Raw genomic sequence first — 22,587 nt, 5'->3', positions numbered from 1 at the left:
CAGTGTTGAATAAAAAAAGCTGCCCTGAGTTCAAGCTCCATGACAAAAAAAGGAATAAAGAAAAACATGAGTTAGGCACACACATGAACAGAGAAATATTATTCAACTTCATTCACTTCATTGTCTCGATGGCTCATTTACTTCAAATAAATTATAGATGTACCATATCAGTGATCACTAAAGTTTTTATTTTGCCAAATGTGAATGGCACTATAAACATTCTTACACATATTTTGTGATATACATATACAAAAGCTTCTTTAGACTATTCTCAGTAGAACTTGTGGGCCATAAAGTATATTCATTTTTAACCGGGTACCAGTTGCTCAAGCCTGTAATCATACCTACTCAGGACACTGAGATCTGAGGATCACAGTTCAAAGCCACCCTAGGCATAAAAGTCCGTGACTTTTTTTTTTTTTTTCCAATCCTGGGGCTCGACTCAGGACAAGGACACTGTCCTTTGGATACTTTTTGTTCAAGGCTAGTGCTCTGCCACTTGAGCCATATCACCACTTTTCTATGTGTGTGGTACCAAGGAATCGAACCCAGGTCTTCATGCATGCTGAGCAAACACCCTACCACTAGGCTGAGCCTCCCTGCCCCTCCACGAGACTCTTATCTCCAATTAACCACCAGCAAACCAGAAGTGCCATTGCAGCTCCAAGTCATAGAGCATTAGCTTTGAGCTAAAGAGCTTAGGGAACAGCACCCAGACCCAGAATCCAAGCCCTACACATATATATAAATTTTTAATTTTACTGTAACTTTACAGTGCCAACTATCTTTCAAAATCAATGGGCTGAGCCAGCTGATACAGTGCAGGACTGCAATCCCAGCACTTAAGAGGCAGGAAGATTACAATTTCAAGTCCAGCCTGGGCTACATGGCAAAATTCATATCTAAAACAAACAAACAACAACAACAAAACAAGCACCAGTGGCTCACAACTTTAATTCTCAGGAAGCTGAGATCTGAGGATCATGGTTCAAAGCCAGCCTAAGTCTCTGAGACTCTTATGTCCAATTAACTACCAAAAAAGCTGGAAGTAGGGGCCAGGAGTTTGGCCTAGTGGTAGAGTGCTTGCCCAGCATGCACGAAGACCCAGTTTCGATTCCTTGGTACCACATATACATAGAAAGGGGAAAAAAAGCCAGCAATGGTACTATGGTTCAAGTGGTAGAGCTCTACCCTTGAGAAAGCCCAAGGACAGTGCCCAGGCCCCAAGTTCAAGGGCCAGGACTGGCAAAAAAAAAAAAAAAAAAGCTGGAAGTAGAGTTGTGGCTCAAGTGGTAGAGCACTAGCATTGAGCATAAACGCTCAGGGTCAGGGCCCCAGGCCCTTTATTCAAACCCCAAGACCTAGAGAAAAAAAAAAGTGAATATTACAATATGCCTCTACCATTTGAGCCACAGCACCACTTGAAGCTTTTTCTATGTATGTGGTACCAAGGAATCAAAACTGGGTCTTCATGCATGCTAAGCAAGCACTCTACCACTAGGCCAAACTCGTGGCCCATGACTGTTGTTTGTAGTACATTATGTGAAGTTATTTCTTTTCTCTTTTTTTCCCCTTATGGTTTATCTTATGTTGTATCTGACTTTGGTATCCTGTATATTGTATATACATTTGTCCATTTGAATTAAGGAAGGGAAGGGGAAAAAACAAAGATATTGGAGGGTCAGGGGAAGGTAAGTGAGAGAAAAACATGATATCTCAATGTTCAAGAAGTAATGTACCCACTACCTGACAAACATAACTGTAATTCCTCTATATGTTACCCTGACAATAAAACACAATTTAAGAAAAAAAAGAAAGACAGAAAACCAAAGAAAGAAAGTTAAAAATGAGGAAGGAAATACCTAAAATTTTTAGACTAGTTCATGATTCTAAAATTAGTAGCATTACATCTGATATTGCTGACTTCTTAAAAAATTCAAAATAATATTCCTTTGGGTGAAATATCACATTTAAATATTTTTTTCAAAGCATGACTAGAAAACTGATTCATAAGTGTACTGAAAAGAATAATAAGGTTCTACCATACTAAAGTCTGTATTTTATAACATGAGATAACATTAACCACCCAGCTCCAAAAAGAGCCACTATAAAAGAAACTGGAACTTAGGAAATTCTTGGCCGGCCACCACTGTCCTCTAGTCCCAGCACTGATCTTGTGGTCAAATATGACTCATCTTTTCACCCTTTCTAAAGGGACCTTCCTATTTAAAAACCCCAGAACAGCTGCAGTCTGGATTTTCCCCCTGAAATTTACATTTAAATATATGCCAAAGAGCTTTATACCTACAAGTCATATTCTTCCCACCCCATATCTCTCCCAATGCCTACATCTCTCTTTAGTAAGTACATATGCACATGTCTTTTCCTATCTCTTTTGTAGTGTATGTAAGTACAATGTAAGATTTGTGCTTTTTTTTTTTTTGCCAGTCCTAGGCTTGTGCTCAGGGTCTGAGCACTGTCCTTGGACTTTCTCAAGGCTAGAGCTCTACCACTTGAGCCTCAGCACCACTTTCTATGTATGTGGTACCAAGGAATTGAACCCGGTTGCTGTGCTTGCTAGGCAAGCACTCTACCACTAGGCCAAACTCCCAGCCTGTTTTGTGCTTATTTCTGAAGCAAGAAACAGGAAGAAATGTGGATGATAGCATAGACTCTTCATTTCACAGACTCATCACTTCAAAAAAAAAAAAAAAAAAAGAGTGAGAGAGAGAAGGGAAGGAGGGGGGAGGGAAGGAGTGGCGGGAGAGAGGGAGGGAAGTAATACTTATTGGTTCATGGGAAAGATATTTGGTCTAATGGAGAGAAGAGATAGATGGATCTGGCCTGAGATTCTATCACGAATCCTAGCATGACTTTTCTCTGAGTTATCTTTTCACATGTAAAGTACATATAATAGTATTTAATCCATGGGCTACTGAGTGCATCTAACAATTCAATGCATTTAAAAATAGTTAACAGGAAGTGGCACTGTGGCTCAAACTGTAGAGGGCTAGCCTTGAGCTGAAGGGTCCAGGGACAGTGTCCAGGCCCAAGGTTCAAGCCACACCATCAATCAAAAAAAATATATATATGTATATGTATATATTCAACAATAGCAAATAGTTCACACTCAATAAGTTGTATATTCACTAACATCTGCTCAAAACAATTTAAAGACTGTCTTTGTTTTATAATTAGCATGGTCTGCAAAATTCTTTTTCTTTTTTTTTTTTTGCCAGTCCTGGGGTTGGGGCTTGAACTCAGGGCCTGAACACTGTCCTTGCACTTTCCTCAAGACTAGTGATCTAGCACTTAAGCCACAGCATCACTTCCAGCTTTTTCTATGTATGCGGTATGGAGGGATCAAACCCGGTCTTCATGCATGCTAGGCAAGCACTCTACTGCTAGGCCAAACTCCTGGCCCATGGTCTACAAAATTCTTATACTCAGTAACTGATACTTCTACATGTTAGTATGTTGCTCATACCTATAATTCTAGCTACTCAGGAGGCTGAGACCTGTGGATAGTGGTTCAAAGCCAGCCTGGGCAGGAAAGTCCATCCTGAGACTCTTATCTCCAATTAACCACCAGAAAACCAGAAGTGTTGCTCAGGGACAGTGCCCAGGCCCAGAGTTTAAGCCTCACTGCAGACACAAAAAAAAAGAAAGAGAGAGACAGAGACAGAGACAGAGACAGACAGAGAGAGAGAGAGGGGAAGAAGGAGGAGGAGGAGGAGGAGGAGGAAGGGAGGGAGGGAGGGATGGAGGGAGGGAAGGAGAGAGGGAGGAAGAAAGGAAGGAAGGAAGGAAGGAAGGAAGGAAGGATAGTGTAGCAAGTTAAAAAATACTTTGGCAGGGTGTTTGACCTAGTGGAGTGCTTGCCTAGCATGCATGAAGACCTGGATTTGATTTTCCTTGGTACCATATACATAGGAAAAAAATGCTGGAAGTGGTGCTGAGGCTCCAGTAGAGCTCTAGCCTTGAGAAAATCCAAGGACAGTGCTCAGGCCCTGAGCTCAAGCCTAGGATTAGCAAAAAAAATTTAAAAAAAAGAGAGAAAGAAAGAAAATATCTTATAGCCGGGCACCCACATCAGCTACTTAGCATTATCTCATTGTATTACAATACCTATTTATATATCTGTATTTCTTCTAGCCTTTACGGTTTATGAAGCTAACTCAATGTCTTGCTCCTCTTGTATCCTCAGAATCTGAACTATAACTCAGATATGGTAGTTTTTAGCCAGTCACTGGTGGCTGAAGCCTGTAATCCTAGCTACTCCCCCGGCAAGTCAGCCGGGGAAAGGAAGTCTTTGAAACTCTTATCCCCAATAAACCACAAGAAAACTGGAAGTGGCACTGTGGCTCCAAGTGATAGAAGGCTAGCCTTGAGCTGAAGAGCTTAAAAGACTGCATCCAGGCCCAGAATTCAAGCCCCACGACCAACAAAAATAAATAAATAAATAAATAAAATACCTCATAATCTTTTTTCCTTTTATTCTTCTTGACCATATCCAATAAAACATTTGGTTTACACAGAAACTACAACAATGAAGGATGAATAAAAATAAATAAATAAATAAAAAGTAGAGTACAGGAAGTAAAAATTTCCTTGAGATCCTAAAATTCTTCCTATGTCCTCTTCATTTTGTAATAAGGTATTTCTTTAAGGCTCAACATAGGGCTCCTAAAACAAAAGCAAGCAGGATAATGAGCTAGGCAGACTCCTGTAATCAACCTTTTCTTTAGCCTCAGGCTTAATGTGGTAATCTCCAAATGAGTCACCACAATATGGAATCACTTTGCCATATTACTATCTCTGAAACAGGATCAGGAAGCTTTGGCTATTTAGTGGTGATTTTAGATGCAATCTATCAAAAGACATATAAAAGCCAAGTGGCTGCTCATATTTACCTTAGCAAGGATGTTTTAGTATTGTTTACTTAAATACAAATTATACTCAAAACTAGTATTTCCCCCCTCCAGATGAAATAAACAGGCAAAAAACTGGGAGAGAACAAGAGGAGTGACATTGCCCAAAAGAAATATGCTCTTCACCTGACTTACGTAACTTTAACTCACTTTTACATCACCTTTACATCACCTTAATAATGAAAATTAGAAATATTTATTAAAATAAATAAACCAGCAAACATTTAACAAAAGTCTTTTGCGAAAGAATAGTTTGTTAAGGCAGTTGAAAAGTTCCTTATTTTTCCATCATGGGTGAATCATATGTAATATTTAGCAATCTTTAGTGGATTTATAAGCATAGTAAAGTATTAACCTTAAGCTTACAAAGTAAAATGAAAAGACAAGACACAAAGTACTAGATATTCTTTGGTTGCAAAAAATAAGACATAAAAGCAAAATATTTAACTACTTGGTGCATAAGGGGTATTTTCCCTTTTGTATTTGTGTAAAACATGAATAGAGTCAACTTTTAAATCTCCCCAAAGGAAGCTGTATTTTAAACACAAGACAAACACATTACAGTATGTTGAATACCTCAGTCAGTATACATTGTTCTCTACAAAAAAAAAAAAAAAACAAAACCTAATTCCCTATTCTCTTTTCCTGTGTTCAACAATACGCATAAAGCCAAGTAATGCTTTTAAAGGGAAAAGCAACACAGTAGGCAACGTTTCTAAGTGATTTTCTGCCTTTAAACTTTTTTTTTTAAAGGACATGAGTAAAGTCATGGAAACCTAAAGGTAGAGTAATTATTTTTACAAGTACTTTTTGGCAAGTCAACCAGATGAAGGCGGAGAAAGGTTATAGTGTGCGACTTCAGGTTAAACACACCCCCACACAAACTCACAACGCCAATGAAGAGGTCCGTCCCTCCTGACAATGCATGCACACACACACACACACCCGCCAATGTGGAGATCCATCCTTTCTGACAACGCACATGCACACACAGATACACAGATACACACACACACACACACTCACACACAACGCCAATGTGGAGATCCATCCTTTCTGATAATGCACATGCACACACACACACACACACACACACACACACACACACACACACACCGCCAATGTGGAGATCCATCCTTTCTGACAATGTACATGCACACACAGACACAGACACAGACACACACACACAACGCCAATGTGGAGATCCATCCTTTCTGACAATGCACACACACACACACACAACGCCAATGTGGAGATCCATCCTTTCTGACAATGCATATGCACACACACACACACACACACACACACACACACACACACACACACACACACACGCAGCAACAACGCCAGTGCCGAGGTCGAGCCCTCCTGACAAGGAAGGGGCCGGAGACAACTCCCAAGTCTCAGCAGGGTCCCTCGGGCCTCTCCCGTCCCAGAGGGGCCCGGGACGAGGCGGGCAAACTCGACCTCAGCCGAGGCAGCCGATTTCCCACGGAAGACCTAGGTCCTCGGTCCTCCGCCCTCCGCCCACCACCCTCGGCCCTCGGGTCCGCTTCCCCGGGTCCCCGCTGCCCGGCCCCGGCCCGGCGGGCCCGGCCGGCGCCCCCGCTCGCTCACCCGCCCGGGTGGTGTCCGTCAGGTCATGGTTGGCCGCTCCCCGGGGAAATTCCCTCAGTTTCCGGCCGCTCAGGCTCAGCACCCCGGTCACCACCGCCTCCTCCAGGGCCCGCTCAAGGGAGCGGCTCCATGAGGCCGGGCCAGGACCAGGGCCTGTCCCGGAGCTCGAGCCGAAGTGAGCACCGGAGAGGTTGCCTCCCGACGCTACCGGGCCAGCGTACTCTGCAGCGGCGGCCACCGCCACCAAGCCCGCGGCCGCCATTTCCCAGCCGACAACGCTTGGGACCGGCTCAGCGCATGCGCAGACAGTGCCGCGGGGTGGGCGGGGAAAAGGGCTGCGGGACCCGGAGGGCTCCCTGGATGGGCAGCGCCGCGGGGGCCTCGGCGCCGCCAGCGCCCGCCCCGCCCACAACCCAGAGTTTCCTAGGAAATCTAAACGGATTTCTCCGGTCTGCGGCTGCCTCCTATGCCTGGCTCCCAATAGCATTTCTGAATGCCCCCATAAAACTATCAAGGAGTCTCTCTTCCCAGTCATCCTAGCTACACACAAGACTAAATCGGGGAGAATTTCGGCTTGAGACCCGGCTAGTTAGGAAAGTTTGCAGACTTCATCTTCAAATAACCACCCTCATCATCATCATCAACAACTAAAAGCAGGGTTGGAGGCGTGACTCCAGTGGTAGAGTCCCCAGCCCAGCAAGGGCAAGACCCTAACTTCAAACGCCAATGCTAAAAAAAAAAAAAAAAATCAGTTGCTGCTAGGAGTGTCTAGGATGCAACATAATTGTTTCTCAGTTGGTCACTGTATCCCCGGCTGATGTGTGATCCATTGTGGTAGTGCACACCTATAATCTTGGGAGTCAGAGGAGGAGGAGGAGCCCTAGGCAAGTCTGAGCTACATAGCAACAATATATTTCAGAAAAGGAGAGCTGTAGGAATAGCTCAGCAAAGTGCTTGCCTGTGACACAGAAGACACTGGATTCAATTCTCAGATGTCAAATTCGTTTACTATATGTACTTGAGGTGGGGGGAAATATTCTACTGTTGGGCTCCAGTTAAATATTGGTTAATTCAATTGAAAAGATTAAGTATTTAATACCATTCCTTCTTTTTTATATAAAGAATGCATGGTTTTGAGTAGAGCTGTACAAATCGCATTGAAGTTGAAAATATAGTTCTGGAACCGAACCAGAATTTAAGAAAATACTTGCCTTGTAATCTGTGGGGATTAAGGGTAGAATTAACCAGAATTAAGCCAAGTGCTGGGGATGTAGCTGGAGTTGCTACCTATCAAGTACAAGATCTTGAGTTCAAATCCCAGTGCCTAGCACGCACAAAGCCCTGGTTAGACTACTCACTACCACATACACAGAAAAGGCTAGAAGCGGTGCTGTGGCTCAAGTGGCAGAAGGATAGCCTTGAGAAAGCCCGAGGAAGCTGAGCTCAGTGGCTCACACCTGTAATCCTAGCTACTCAGGAGGCTGAGATCTGAGGATCACAGTTCAAAGCCAGCCTGGGCACTAAAAAGTCCATGAGACTCATCTCCAGTTAATCAGCAGAAAACAGGAAATGGCCCTGTGGCTCAAGGGGTAGGGCAGAGCTCAGGGACAGTGCCCAGGCCCAGAGTTCAAGCCGCATAACAGAGAGAGAGAGGGGGGGGAGGGAGGGGGAGGGGGAGGGAGAGAGAGAGGGAGAGGGAGAGGGAGAGAGGAAGAGAGAGAGAGAGAGAGAGAGAGAGAGAGAGAGAGAGAGAGAGAGAGAGAGAGAGAGAGAGAGAGAGAATATGAAAGTTCAAGGACAGTGCCCAGGCCCTGCCCAGGCCCTGAGTTCAAGCCTCAGGACTGCTTTAAAAATTATAGGGCCAGGAGTTTGGCCTAGTGGTAAAATGCTTCTCTAGCATGCCTGAAGACCCAGGTTTGATTCCTCAGAACCACATGTATACAAAAAAGCTGGAGGTGGTGCTGCGGCTGAAGTGGTAGAGCTCTATTCTTGAGAAAGCCCAAGGACAATGCTTAGGCCCTGAGTTCAAGGCCCAGGATTGGCAAAAAAATAAAAAATTTAAAAATACAGACCATATTAATATTGTTATGTATAGCTCTACCATACTTTGCAATTAAAAAAAATTTTTTTTGGCAGTCCTGGGGCTTGAACTCCAGGCCTAGGCACTGTCCTTGCGCTTTCTCAAGGCTAGAGCTCCACCACTTGAGATACAGCACCACTTTTCATGTGTATGTGGTATAAAGGAATCAAACCCAGAGCTTTGTGCATGTTAGGCAAGCACTCTGCCAGTAGGTCACACTCCCGGACTTCAACTTAGAATTTTTATACAACACAAATTTTACCTACCATCAATTCATGCTTCCATGGAAAATACAGAAGAGCTATCTGAGTCTTTTCTAAGAGATTATAATCTAATCATATTGTGAAATCTAAACAGGCCAATTGGAGAATAAAACACCGCCCCCCCCCCAAAAAAAAAAGGGCTCAATAGGAGTTAAGGGAAGATGATCAAATTTGATCAAAAGGAATCTGTATCATAGGAATTGAAATGACTGGGGCTGCCTCATTTTGTTGGTGTGCTATAGTACTGAGCTAGGGACCTCCTGATCGCTAACATGTTCTACCACTTGAGCCATGTCCACAGCCTTTTAAGATGAATTTTTGAGGGGCCGGGAGTTTGGCCTAGTGGTTAAAGTGCTTGCCTAGCATGCACGAAGACCCGGGTTCGATTCCTTGGTACCACATACATAGAAAAAAGCCAGAAGTGGTGCTGAGGTTCAAGTGGTAGAGCTCTAGCCTTGAGAAAGTCCAAGGACAGTGCTCAGGCCCTGAGCTCAAGCCCAGGACTAGTTAAAAAAAAAAAAAAGATGAATTTTTGAATCAAACTTTAAGAATTATGAAAAGTCTGGAAGTTAAAAGCAATTTTCCAAATTGGAAGATCAGCATGAACACACTACGGTATGACTTACAGAGACATATGAAGGTTATTAGTGCACAAATAGCTCGAATTATAAAACACAAGGCTAGAGCTGTGCACAGTGGCTCACCCCTACCTACTCAGAAGGCTGAGATCTGAGGATATGGGTTCAAACCCAGCCTGGGCACTAAAGACTGAGAGACTCTTTTTTTGTTGTTGTTATATAAATTAACCCATTTATTGTAGGCTAGGGATATCTCAGATGGTAGAGCTTCTACTGGTCTTTTATTTCCTTCAGTCTTCTAATAGCAGACTTGACTGTAACTGCAGAAGTGGTATTGTAGGTCCAGGCTCCACCAGCCACTGTTTTCATGCAGGAACCCCAGTGCCAGATGCCCACAGCTCGCCTCTTCATCTTGGTCTTGCCACAGAAGGAGCACGTGTACTTGGCATGCTGGCTGATTTCAATTTTTTTCACCATCTTCCGGAGTGAGGCACCATAGTGGGTGCTGTATTTACTGACGTTGCTGACCTTCTTGGTGCGTTTGGCCATATTGCCACAACTTAGATCCAGGCCAGAGAGGAAGCTGAGAGAGTCTTATCTCCAATTAATCACTAGAAAATGGGAAATGGGACTGTGGCTCCATGGGTAGGGTGGTAGCCTTGAGCTGAAGAGCTCAGGGACAACACCCAGGCTCAGAGTTCAAGTCCCATGACCCACCAAAAGTAAAGAAAAGGAAAAAAGAACACAAAGTTGGAGACAGCCTAGATATACAAGGCCCAACTCTTCAGTTCCCTGATTTTCTAAGTGCAAGATAGTAAAAATGTTTCAGTTAACAATGTTGATTAGCAAATGCTGTCCCATTCTATGAATGTTTTGGTCTTTGGCATAGGATTTCACTTTTTATCATATGCTGGCCTAGTAAAACACTGTATTACTGCCTCCAACCTGAATGTAGAGATAGAGACATCTGCCAAGACTGGCCCCAACATCTTCACAAAGTAGGTGACATCACTTTATGAGAATGAGGTATCAGAAATGGAGCCTGTGGGGATGTTGCCAGTATGGCTAAGAAGTGATGAGAAACCTCTGTAAAAAGACTCCAAGTGGGGGCCGGGAGTTTGGCCTAGTGGTAGAGTGCTTGCCTAGCATGCACAAAGACCCAGGTTTGATTCCTCGGTACTACATACATAGAAAAAAGCTGGAAGTGGTGCTGAAGCTCAAGTGGTAGAGCTCTAGCCTTGAGAAAGTCCAAGGACAATGCTCAGGCCCTGAGCTCAAGCCCAGGATTGGCAAAACAAACAAACAAAAGACTGCAAGTGGCCAGGCACCAAGGCTCCCACCTGTATTCACAGCTTCCCAGTAGGCTGAGAGCTGAAGATTGTGGTTTATAGCTAGCTTTCACAGGAAGGTTGTGAGATGCTCACCTCCAATTAACTACAAAAAGCATGGAACTGTGGCTTAAGTGGTGGGGCACCAACCTTGAGCCAAAAAACAGAGACAGCACTCAGGCCCTTAATTCAAGCCTCAGTCACACACACACACTACTGTGAGCAAAGGATCTATACATAGTAATAACTCATTCTATTCCAGCTCTGGCAAGGGAAAAAGGTTTTTTGTTGTTGTTTTTTCTTTAAGGTAGGGCCAGGAGTTTGGCCTAGTGGTAGAGTGCTTGCCTAGCATACACGAGGACCTGGGTTCAATTCCTTGGTACCACATACATAGAAAAAAAAGGGGGGGAGGGGCCGGGAGTTTGGCCTAGTGGTAGAGTGCTTGCCTAGCATGCACGAAGACCCGGGTTCGATTCCTCGGTACCCCACATACATAGCAAAAAGCCGGAAGTGGTGCTGAGGCTCAAGTGATAGAGTGCTAGCCTTGAGAAAGTCCAAGGACAATGCTCAGGCCCTGAGCTCAAGCCCAGGACTGGCAAAAAAAAAAACAAGAAAAAAACCAGAAGTGGTGCTGTGGCTCAAGTGGTAGAGATCTAGCCTTGAGAAAGTCCAAGGACAGTGCTCAGGCCCTGAGCTCAAACCCAGGACTGGAAAACAAACAAAAAAAGGCAGGTTAAAAAAGGGAAAAGGCAGTCGGGGTTATTATATCTTAGGAATTGATAAAGTGAAGTTTCCTGCTTCTTCCTGTTTATTTTACGGGCTGAGTTAACTCATTCAATACCAAGGACAAGTTCCAAATTTTAATTTCTAACTCTGCATATCAACTCATTAAGCAAAAATAGTCCTTTCCTTACTTTTTCTTTGTCGGTTGTGGTACTTGAACTCTGGGCCTGGGCACTGTTCCTGGGAACAAGGCTTCCCCTTGAGCCACAGTGTCACTTCCAATTTTCTAGAGGTTAACTGGATATCAGTCTCATGATCAGTAGTGCCTGGGCTGGTTTTGAACTGCAATCCTCAGATCTTAAAAGTAGCTAGGATCACAGGCGTGAGCCACCACACCCCATTCCTTTCAATGCTTTCTATTCACTAGAGATGTACTATGGTCACTTGTCAGATTAAAATCTCAGCAGCTTCCATTTGTTGAATATAAGAAGCTGACTTGAATATATTCAGTGTTTGGTCCTTCTTTCTTCCTCTTTTAATAATCATCAGAAAGTGACATGCGTGTGTGTGCAGTTTGCTGTGTCAAGTAAGCTTTGTATGCACCAGTACTAGGGCTTTGAACTTAGGACTTCATGTTTTCTGCTTTTTCCACTCATAGTTTGTGCTAAATCACTATGAATCATACTTCACTAACTGGAGGTAAGTTTCAGTTTTGTACTCACATTTCAATCCTCACATCTCCACCTCCTTAGAAGCTAGGATTAGTCACAGGCCACTGATGTCCAGTTCTCACCTCTTTATAGTAAAAGTTAGATGAAATATTATGCTAGAGCAGCTTGGATGTGGCCCAGTAGTAGAGTGCTTGCCTAGAATGCATGAAGCCCTGGCTTTGATTCCTTGGTACCACATGCACAGAAAAAGCCAGAAGTGGTACTGTGGCTCAAGTGGTAGAGTGCTAGCCTTGAGAAAGCTCAAGGACGGACCCCAGGCCCTGAGTTCAAGCCTCAGGACTAGCAAAAATAAAAAATAAAAATAAGCCAGGCACGGTGACTCATGCCTGTAATCCTAGCTGAGATCTGAGGATTGCGGTTTAAAGCTAGCCCAGGCACTAAAAAGTCTGTGAGACTCTTATCTCCAATTCATCACCAGAAAACAAGAAATGTATGTATGTGTACACATATATATGCATAGGTATAGATACGTATATATTCTAAGAAAAAGTAACCAAATAGGCAACAAATCCTATGATACTGTCATCCCCTCACCATACTAGGGATTGAACCTAAGGTCTTATACTACAGCTAGACAAGTGCTCTATCACTTGAGCTTTGTTTCTAGCCCATTTTTTATTGGGTTCTTTATATTGCTGGGATTACAGGTCATACCATACTCGGTTTGTAACTTTCTTATATGTTTATAGTTTATTTGTAATTAAAATTATGCTAAAAATTTTATGCTTGTTTTTTAAAAAACACGTCTGGGCTGGGAGCGTGACCTAATGGTAGAGTGCTTGCCTAGCATGCATGAACAGAAAAAGCCAGAAGTGGAACTGTGGCTCAAGTGGTAGAGTGTTGAGTCTTTTTTTTTTTTTTTTTTTGGCCAGTCCTGAGGCTTGGACTCAGGGCCTGAGCACTGTCCTTGGGCTTTCTCGAGGCTAGCGCTCTGCCACTTGAGCCACAGCACCATTTCTGGCTTTTCTATGTATGTGGTATCAAGGAATCAAACCCGGGTCTTTGTGCATGCTAGGCAAGCACTCTACCACTAGGCCAAACTCCTGGCCGGGGTGTTAGTCTTGAATGAAGGAAAGTACTCAGGCCCTGAGTCCAAGCCCCAGACTGGCCAAAAAAAAAAAAAAAAAAAAAAAAAAAAGTCTGATTACAATACTGGCCTCTTCTTTTTTGATGGTGGTGGTGGTGGTGGGTATTGATCTCTGGGCTTGGGCGCTGTCCCTGAGCTCTTTAGCTCAATTCTAGCACTTCACCACTTGAGTTACAGCACCACTTCCGGTTTTCTGCTGGTTAACTGGAGATAACAGTCTCACAGACTTTCATGCCTGGCCTGACTTTGAACTGTGATCCTCAGATCTCAGCCTCCTGAGATCTAGCTAGGATTATACTGGCACCCAGCAATACTAGCCTTTTCTAATAAGTTTTCTTAATACCACTTAATAAAAAGTATCAAGCTACAAAGATTAATATCTAGTTATTTCTAATTCTTGGGTATTATTTTCTGTGGGTGTTCAAGTCACAAAAGCAGTTTATCATCTTTTGAGAATTTTAAGATCTGAAACATGCTTGCCACACTCCTGGAAACTATTGAGGTTTACTAAGTAGCAGTGAGGTTATACTGAATGTCTCTGGAGGCTCATCTAGCCTTTTTTTTTTTTTTTTTTTTTGCCAGTCCTGGGCTTGAGCTCAGGGCCTGAGCACTGTCCTTGGACTTTCTCAAGGCTAGAGCTCTACCACTTGAGCCTCAGCACCACTTCTGGCTTTTTTCTATGTATGTGGTACCGAGGAATCGAACCCGGGTCTTCATGCATGCTAGGCAAGCACTTTAACCACTAGGCCAAACTCCTGGCCCCTCATCTAGCCTTTTAAATAATCAGATTTTCTTCTTCAATGCCCACTGGCTAAGATATATGAATAAAATGATTAAAAAGGTAGTTAAGGGATGACAACCTAACACTGCAGATTGATTTACTAATTTGGCCAGTATCCTTAAAATCATGAATAATTACTACAGAAACACAGAAAAATCTAAAAACCACAACTCAATGTCTATAGCTAAGAATAAGTCATGTGAAACCTGTTACATTTTATTTGTTAAAAATGAACAGCTTCATAATAGATCTAAATGGAACTTTTCCAAAAAACACCAAAAAGTACAGTGTAAAGCACCTCCTCATTAAATACAAACTTTCATTTTGTGATGCACTGCATCAATGTTTTGCATACATCTTGATGCAAAAGAAATTTCAAGTGGCATTTTTTTTTTAAAAAACTAGTAACGGAACAAAAATGATTACAACCACATTTCAAAGAAAGGAAAATTTCCTCTAACAAAGCATATTGTTTTGTTTATATACAGTACGTTAGTACACAAGAGTTTTTTAGTTGTACCAAAGGCAAAAATTGCTTTGAAGGAAAATTAAATTACAATTGCATGAAGAGCAAACATCTAATAGACCAATGACACTGGTATTTGATGTACTTAATGTTAACATGTGGGGCAATTTTTAAAGTTTACAAAAAAATGGCATGAATAATCTTTGTATACCATTTTAAATAACAGGAAAATTATACCACATTTTCACAAAGTTTTAGAGATAGCAAACTCACACTCAATTGTTCTTTTTTTCTTTAAAATAAGCTACTAGCAATTCTAAACCAGTCTACAATAGATCAAATAGAAGAATTTTAGATCAAATAGAACAATTCAGACTTCCAAAAATATTTTACAATGAGTCCTTGGTTTCTATGAAAAGCCTCCTAAATAGTGAAGGAGAGACTGGAGTTTATTTTCAAATTCTGTGACTGGCTCCCGATAATTCCTTATTAAGTAGAAGTACTGGCATTAAGGATCAGATTCAATTCTTTGGTATAAGCATGAAATTGTTACTGTTAGTATTCTATGGCTAGAATAAACCAAGGAAACCAAGGAGCATGAGAGACAATAAAGTCAACTATACAATACAGATATGTAGAAGTGGTGTTTCGTTTTACAGAAAAAGTCAATATTTAAACACCAGAGGCTTTTACAAATTATAGCAAACCAAAAGTCAAACTTCAAAATGACCAAACTTGTTAACCTGAACCAGGAATATTTTGCTGCATTTGGGCATTTTATTATAATTTGTACAAACAATCGTTTGAGGATTATTAGTGTTATCTTGGCACATCAGACCAACTCTGCTCACCAGTCCAGAGTAGGAAAAAAACATTTTCCTTATAAATGCGTGAACTTGGTATCATACAAAAAAAAAAATAGAAATACAAGGTATACAATAAGGTTACAATGTAATTCTAATCTTGCAACTTTTCTTTGTGACACATATAAGTATATTTTTTTAGAACTAGAAATTGTTAATTTAGTAAGCTGAAAAGCTTACAAAATTTAACTTTGAATAAGAACAGTTTAGGACTTATGGCTATTAAGTTTACTATCAAATCTAAGTGACTCAGTCCATCTTAACAAATTTTTTTCTTATAAATACCATTTGAAGACTAATTTGTGGACACTAGATAACACTAAACCCAAAAGAGTACACTTATAACTGGGGTTTTGAAGTATTTCATCTAAGTTTCTGGTCCTTCAACTTGCTATTTCCTTTCATGCTTTCATTTATCAAACACCAACTTTCAGGATTTTACACTGAACATTATCTTCTAAAGTATCAGATAATTTCGTAAATATGCATTTATAGTAAGGAAATATCAACATTTTAAGTTGAGACTAATATAAGAGAACCACATTCCTTGTTAGAGGTTCAAAACTAAAGACTTGTAACTTCAAGGGATTAACCTAATACTATCTGAAAAATGAACCAAGTTCCAGATATTTCCATAAATCTTAAAAGCCAAAACTGAAATTCTCAAAAAGATTTTTTTTTAATATAACTAATGAAGAAAAGGCAACTGCACTTATGTCAGCACTATTTAAAGGTAAATGACAGCAACAAAGGGGCAATGTATTTATCCAAAGACTAAGTTTTACCATGGCCGAGAGCTAAATGATGAGATCCTAAATGCCACTGTCATAAAAATAAGCAATTGCTATCTTTCTGTCTTCCTTCTGCTGCATGAGGCACCAAAGAAGTCAACAGAGAATTGTTCTGTCTGGGCCAACCAAGAAATCTTTAAGAACAAGTATTTATATTCCCTGTTATCCTTTCAGGGGATTATTTTATACATTAAAAAAAACCTTCAAAAATAAAAGTTATTTAGCCTTCTAAATATTTTGAAGTAAAGTTTCTTGAATTTCTGCGACGAATTCTTCAAGCAATTCCACTTCTCAAATAGTCATCACTGAAAAGTTCCTTTGACAAGGGATCTTATCCCACAGTTACAAAGCGGCTTCCTCCTTTGTTGAATGTAAGAGTGGCCCTTTGCTCCTTCAGTATCCCAAATCGTTCATTTAAAGTCATCCCAGTCTATAGAAAGGGTAAACAAAAGAAGTTGACTCCAAACTTTGTTTGCATTGGAACAATATCATCGTATATTAAGCTAGCATATCCTGCATATTTGTGTGTTGGAGCTCATTTGACCCTTACAAAGACTACATGAAATTGGTGAAGTTAAGAGAGAGATGTTTGTAATGGTTAGGGGGTGAAAGTAACTCCAGTGGTAGAAAATCTGCCTAGCAAGCAGAAGGTCCTAAGTTCAAACCTCAATAACCCTCTCCCTCCACAAAAGAGTTAAATATAGTTAACATAAATCTACCACCTAGGTATTTGCTAGAAGAAATGAAAACATGGGTCCACACAAAAACTTGTATACAATGGCAAAGAGGCATTATGCATAATAGCCAAAAGAGTAGAACTAACGTTAAATAAGATATGGTATATATGTATAATGGGATTACTCAAACCATAAAATGGATGAAATATTAAAACATAAATGAACCTTAAAAACTTTATGGTAAGTAAAAGAATCCAGGGACTAAGATCAGTATCTTATAACCCAACTTATATGAAGTAACACAGGGGATCTAGAAGAGACAGAAGTCAGATTCATGGTTGCTAAGGCTTGTTGGGAAAGTTAACGTGCCCTGTTTAATTTGCTATACAAATACTGTCAATTGAATGAATTGAATGTTTTAAATATAGAAAACTTTTTTTTTACCTGCTTTCCAACACTATTTATGTCAAATTGTAGGGGAACACCTTTAGGAACTTTCTTTACATCAGATTGCTCTCGTTTTGTCATGAAGGAGGGTACAGAAGTACGAGTTAATCGTGGTTTCTGAGCTCTATCAGAAAAAAAAATTACTATTAGTTTGACAATAAAGAAAAGATTAATGACTTGAACTCATTTTCAAATGCCTTAGGTCTTTTGTGTGTGTGTGTGGGGGGGGGTAATGTGGCTTGAATTTGGCCTGGGTGCTGTCCTTGAGCTCTTCAGCTCAAGACTTATCACCCCACCCCTGGGCCTGGGTGCTGTCCCTGAGCTCTTCAGCTCAAGGCTACCGCCCTAGCCCTATTTCTTGTTTTCTAGAGGTTAATTGGAGATATGAGTCTCAGGTCCTTTAGTGCCTGGGCTTGCTCTGAACCTTGATCCTCACTTCTCAACCTCCAGAGTAGCTAGGATTATAGGCGTAAGCTACCACACCCAGCCTTAGGTCTTTTTTTTTTTTTAAACTACTTGAACCTGCAATGAAATAAAATGTTCTTCTATAAAATATAAGCTTAAAGAAGAAGTTGGTTCTTGACTAAAAATTATAATTGTGGAAGTGGTATTGTGGCTCAAGTAACCTTGAGCTGAAGAGCTCAGGGACAACACTCAGGTCCAGAGTTCAAACCCCATGACTTGACCCCCAAAAGGGGTAAAAAAAAAATACACACACATACACAATTGTTTCTTTAAGTGTAACTACAAAACTTTCAGCTGAGCACCGGTGGCTAATACCTGTAATCCTAGCTACCCAGTAAGGTAGGATCTGAAGATCATAGTTCAAAGCTAGCCCAGGTAGAAAACTGCATGAGATTCATGTCTAATTAATCCAGAAATTGATCTGTGGCTCAAGTAGTAGATCACTAGCCTTGAGCAAAAGAAGTTCAGGGACAGTGCCCAGATCCTGAGTTCAAGCCACAGGACTAACTCAAAAGACAGACAGACAGACATGTATTTATGAACATAAAGGGTAGGATATTGCACATGTTTATTTTTTCCCTTCTTTCTCTCTTCCTGGTACAGACTGACTTTTTTTTTTTGGCCTGATTATTGTCCTTGAGCTTTCTCAAGGCTAGAGCTCAATGGTACTTCATTATACTCCTAACATTTAGTTGCCAGCCTAGGCTATATAGTGTTTCAAAATGCAAAATACATCTATCTATCTATCTATCTATCTATCTATCTATCTATCTATCTATCTATCTCTATATCTATCACTCTCTGTTGATCCATCCAGCCACACACACAAAAAAAAATCATTTAAAAGGGTTATGGTGGCACAGAACCAGTGATCATGATATTTTACCTTTCTTTATACTATGTCCAATTTATATCACAAGTAGTACTTTTGTATCTAACTTCATCCTAACTTGAACATTATACTGTGAGCACAGGTCCAGTACTGTTTTGCAAAAAGAAAGAAAAGACTTACACTGGGTTCTGAACTGCTCCAGGATTGTCGATAGACACTGTAAGAATTCCTCCATTTGTGGTGGAAGTACGCCATCTAGTTTCAAAAGAAAACAAGTTTCATTTATAAACTGATGTTTATAAATCCTATAGTTCATATAAACACATTCTAAGCTGGACAAAGTGGCTCACACCTGTCCACCTACTTAGGAGGCTGAGATCTGAGGATCGTGGTTCAAAGCCAGCCTGGGCACTAAAGTCTGTGAGACTGTTATCTCCAATTAATTATTAGAAAACCAGACGTGGTCCTTTGGCTTAAGGGGTAAGACAGTAGCTCTGAGCTGAAAGCAAATATGTGTGTGTGTGTATACACATGCACATATACATATACATATATATATACACACATATGTGTATGTATGTATATATATGCGTGTGTGTGTGTGTGTGTGTATCCATCTATCTGCTACCCATCCACCTATCACTCACTTACCTTCTCACTTACTTACCTATCTATTCATCTATTTCGGTGCTAAGAAACCCATGACTTCTACATTGTTAAGCAGGTGTTCTATTACTGAGCTATAACCCCAGTTTCAAAATACATAGCCAGGTGCCAGTGGCTCATGCCTGTACAACTAGCTATTCAGAAGGCTGAGATCTGAGGATTGCAGTTCAAAGTCAGCCCTGGCAAAGTCCATGGGATTCTTATCTCCAATTACCTACCAAACAAAACAAAACAAAAAAACTGGAAGTGTAGAGCTCAAGATAGCACTCAGGGCCTGAGTTCAAGCACCAGGGGAAACACACACACACACACACACACACGCACACGCACCATAAAAATAGATATTTTCAAAATAGTCATTTCTAGTCAACTGGCTCCCCACTGTAAGACCAAGTGGGGGGCCAGGAGTTTGGCCTAGTGGTAGAGTGCTGCCTAGCATGCACGAAGACCTGGGTTCAATTCCTTGGTACCACATACTTAGGAAAAGCCAGAAGTGGTGCTGAGGCTCAAGTGGTAGAGTTCTAGCCTTGAGAAAATCCAAGGACAGTGCTCAGGCCCTGAGCTCAAGCCCAGGACTGGCCAAAAAAAAAAAAAAAAAAAGGTGGAAGTGCGGCTGGGAGTTTAGCCTAGCGGTAGAATGCTTGCCTAGCATGCACGAAGACCTGGGTTGGATTCTTTGGTACCACGTACATAGAAAAAGCTGAAAGTGGGAAAGTGCTCAAGTGTCAGAGTGTGAACCTTGAGACAAGCCTAAGTACAGTGCTCAGGCCCTGAGTTCAAGCCCTACGACTAGCCCAAAAAACAAAAAAGATTCATTTGAAATATGAATAGCCTGTAGCCTCTGCCCTCGTGACATAAATTTGATTTGTCTATACTCAAGCAATAAAATCATTATTTCAATTTTAAAACACACACACACAATGTTTAAAAGGTTTTTAGACAGGTGCAGTGGCTCACACCTGCACTCCTAGCTTCTCAGGAGGCTGAGATCTGAGGATTATGGTTCAAAGCCAGTCCCGGCACTAAAAAGTCCATGAGACTATTATCTTTAATTAATCACCAGAAAACTGGAAGTGGTGCTGTGGCTCAAGGTGTACAGCAGTAGCCTTGAGATGAAGAACTCAGGGACAGTGGACAGTGCCCAACCCCAGAGTTCAAGTCCCATGACTGACCAAAAAAAAAAAGGATTTTAAAGCATTATAAGTGAAAATATTCTATTATTTTATTGTTTGAAGTTTTACAAGCCTTCTAAAAGCTTTAATGAATTTTCTTCTACTCATTCCAAATAGGTTTATACAAAAACAGATAGAAAAAATTCATTAAGGGTCGGGAGTTTAGCCTAGTGGTAGAGTATTTGCCTAGCATGCAAAAAGACCTGGGTTCAATTCCTCAGTACCACATACATAGAAAAAGCTGGAAGTGGTGCTGTGGCTCAAGTGGCAGAGCTCTGGTCACGAGGAAAAAGCCTAGGACAGTGGTTAGGCCCTGAGTTCAAGCCCCAGCATTGGGGGGGGAAAAAAAAGGAATATAGTATCTTACTTTGTGCCAAAACTGTTATAATGCTTCAAGAAAGCTCAAAAGGTTTTTTCAAGGCTAGGGATGAAGCTCAATGGCAGAGTGCCTAGCATGTGTAATGGGTTTGATTCCTATCCCTTAAAAAATGTATTTTGAGCCGGGCGTGGTGGCTCATGCCTATAATCCTAGCTAGTCAGGAGGCTGAGATATGAGGATCAAGGTTCAAAGCCATCCCGGGTACAAAAGGACCTGAGACTCTTATCTCCAATTAACCTCTAGAAAACAGGGAAGTGGGGCTTGGCTAAAGGCAGGGCGATAGCCTTGAACTGAAGAGCTCTGGGTTCGATTCCTCGGTATTACATATTCTGAAAAAGCCGGGACTGGCACTGTGGCTCAAGTGGTAGAATGTGCTAACCTTGAGCAAAAATTGTCCAAGGAGGGGCTGGGAGTTTGGCTTAGTGGTAGAGTGCTTGCCCAGCATGCACAAAAAACCCAGGTTCAACTCCTCGGTACCACATATACATAGAAAAAGCCAGAAGTGGTGCAGTGGCTCAATTGTTGGGGCTCTAGCCTCGAGAAAGCCCAAGGACAGTGCTCAGGCCCTGAGTTCAAGCCCCAGGACTGGGGAAAAAAAAATGTATTTTGGGAGGCCAGGCGATTGTCCTAGAAAAAGCCAGAAGTGGTGCTGTGGCTCAGGTAGTAAAACTTTAGCCTTGAGAAACTCCAAGGAAAAGTGTGCAGGCCCAGAGTTCAAGCCCCAGGACTGGAAAAAACAAAACATTTTTGGGGGAAAAAAGGTAAAAAATTGGATTTCAGGCTTCATTCCATTTTGAATCTCATTAATTTCACTCCAACTAAGGCACATGGTAATCTGGGGGAAACTATTGTCTTAGTTTTTGAAATGACATCTTGAAAAACAAATTGAAACTTACTGCCGTGTTCTCTTTGCTACTACATCTTCTAGCAGCTGTTCTGTATTCACCTGGGCCTGAACCTAAAGGGGGGAAAAAAGCAGCAGATCCTATAGAAAGCAGAGGATTTGAATCCAAACAACCATCATGCTATAACTAAAACCCAAGTGTTTGCATGCATGTAAGAGCAGCTCTGTGCTGCTATGGCAACACCACTATTAGACTTCCTGTATAAGAACAAATGGTCAACATAAATTGTTCAATTCTTATAAGGTGCTTTTGAGGGCAAGAAAAATAGGGAATAGAAAAAAAATATATAGGAAGAACTAATGTCATGTTTTCTATATCCCCAATCTAATGTCAACCATGAGCTATAACTGAGTATCACTAAAGATGGATGTTTCAGGATCAACTTTAGGTAAAAAGAAATCCCACTAAGGCATTTGAATACCTTCAGGCCTCTTCGGAAAAGAAAAGTTGCCTGACGAGTATCTTTCTGATGACTTAATTTATTTCCACTCCTGGTAAAATTAGCTGGAAGATTAGTTCTGCAACACAAACATATATAACAAGTAGTCTCAATTTCTTTGTTTTTAAACACTTTGGGGGGAAAAAAACAGACAAAAGTATTTAAATTCATAAGATGAAAACATGATGAATATGTACTATGCAGTATATTATAAACTCCAAATGTTTTCCTTATTTATATGAAGCTATTTAATTTGATTTAAAACTATCTTTCTCTGCAATATGTTATATGATCACCTGGTTACTTTTGAACCAATTTATTGTGTAGATATTTTACTCTCCAATAAGGTCTTTCTCTCTACATAAG

The 22,587-nt window shown here is 41.1% G+C and overlaps 2 protein-coding genes and 1 pseudogene across 9 annotated transcripts in view; all 3 read right to left on the bottom strand.

The window, feature by feature from the left end:
- The window catches only part of Lrch3 (leucine rich repeats and calponin homology domain containing 3), a 109,342-nt gene extending 102,532 nt beyond the window's left edge, over positions 1 to 6,810 (bottom strand). For all 8 annotated transcript variants that reach the window (XM_090344726.1, XM_090344744.1, XM_090344762.1 and 5 more), the window contains exon 1: positions 6,549 to 6,810. In XM_090344726.1, coding sequence (XP_090200852.1) covers positions 6,549 to 6,810 — 262 coding nt within the window. The remainder of the gene's footprint in view (positions 1 to 6,548) is intronic.
- A 2,887-nt stretch (positions 6,811 to 9,697) lies between these two features.
- Positions 9,698 to 10,122, bottom strand: LOC150069206 (large ribosomal subunit protein eL43 pseudogene; annotated as a pseudogene).
- A 4,190-nt stretch (positions 10,123 to 14,312) lies between these two features.
- Positions 14,313 to 22,587, bottom strand: part of Fyttd1 (forty-two-three domain containing 1) — a 29,654-nt gene continuing 21,379 nt past the window's right edge. Inside the window, exons 5-9 of the mRNA XM_090344688.1 lie at positions 22,204 to 22,300; positions 21,774 to 21,835; positions 18,841 to 18,915; positions 17,361 to 17,487; positions 14,313 to 16,669 (exon numbers count right to left, since the gene is read on the bottom strand). Of these exons, the coding sequence (XP_090200814.1) occupies positions 16,571 to 16,669; positions 17,361 to 17,487; positions 18,841 to 18,915; positions 21,774 to 21,835; positions 22,204 to 22,300 (460 nt within the window). The 3' untranslated portion in view covers positions 14,313 to 16,570. The remainder of the gene's footprint in view (positions 16,670 to 17,360; positions 17,488 to 18,840; positions 18,916 to 21,773; positions 21,836 to 22,203; positions 22,301 to 22,587) is intronic.

This window comes from Megascapheus bottae, chromosome 1, assembly GCF_031878675.1.
Source record: "Megascapheus bottae isolate mThoBot1 chromosome 1, mThoBot2.hap1, whole genome shotgun sequence".
Taxonomy (NCBI): domain Eukaryota; kingdom Metazoa; phylum Chordata; class Mammalia; order Rodentia; family Geomyidae; genus Megascapheus; species Megascapheus bottae.
This window is presented reverse-complemented; position numbering and strand designations above follow the sequence as displayed.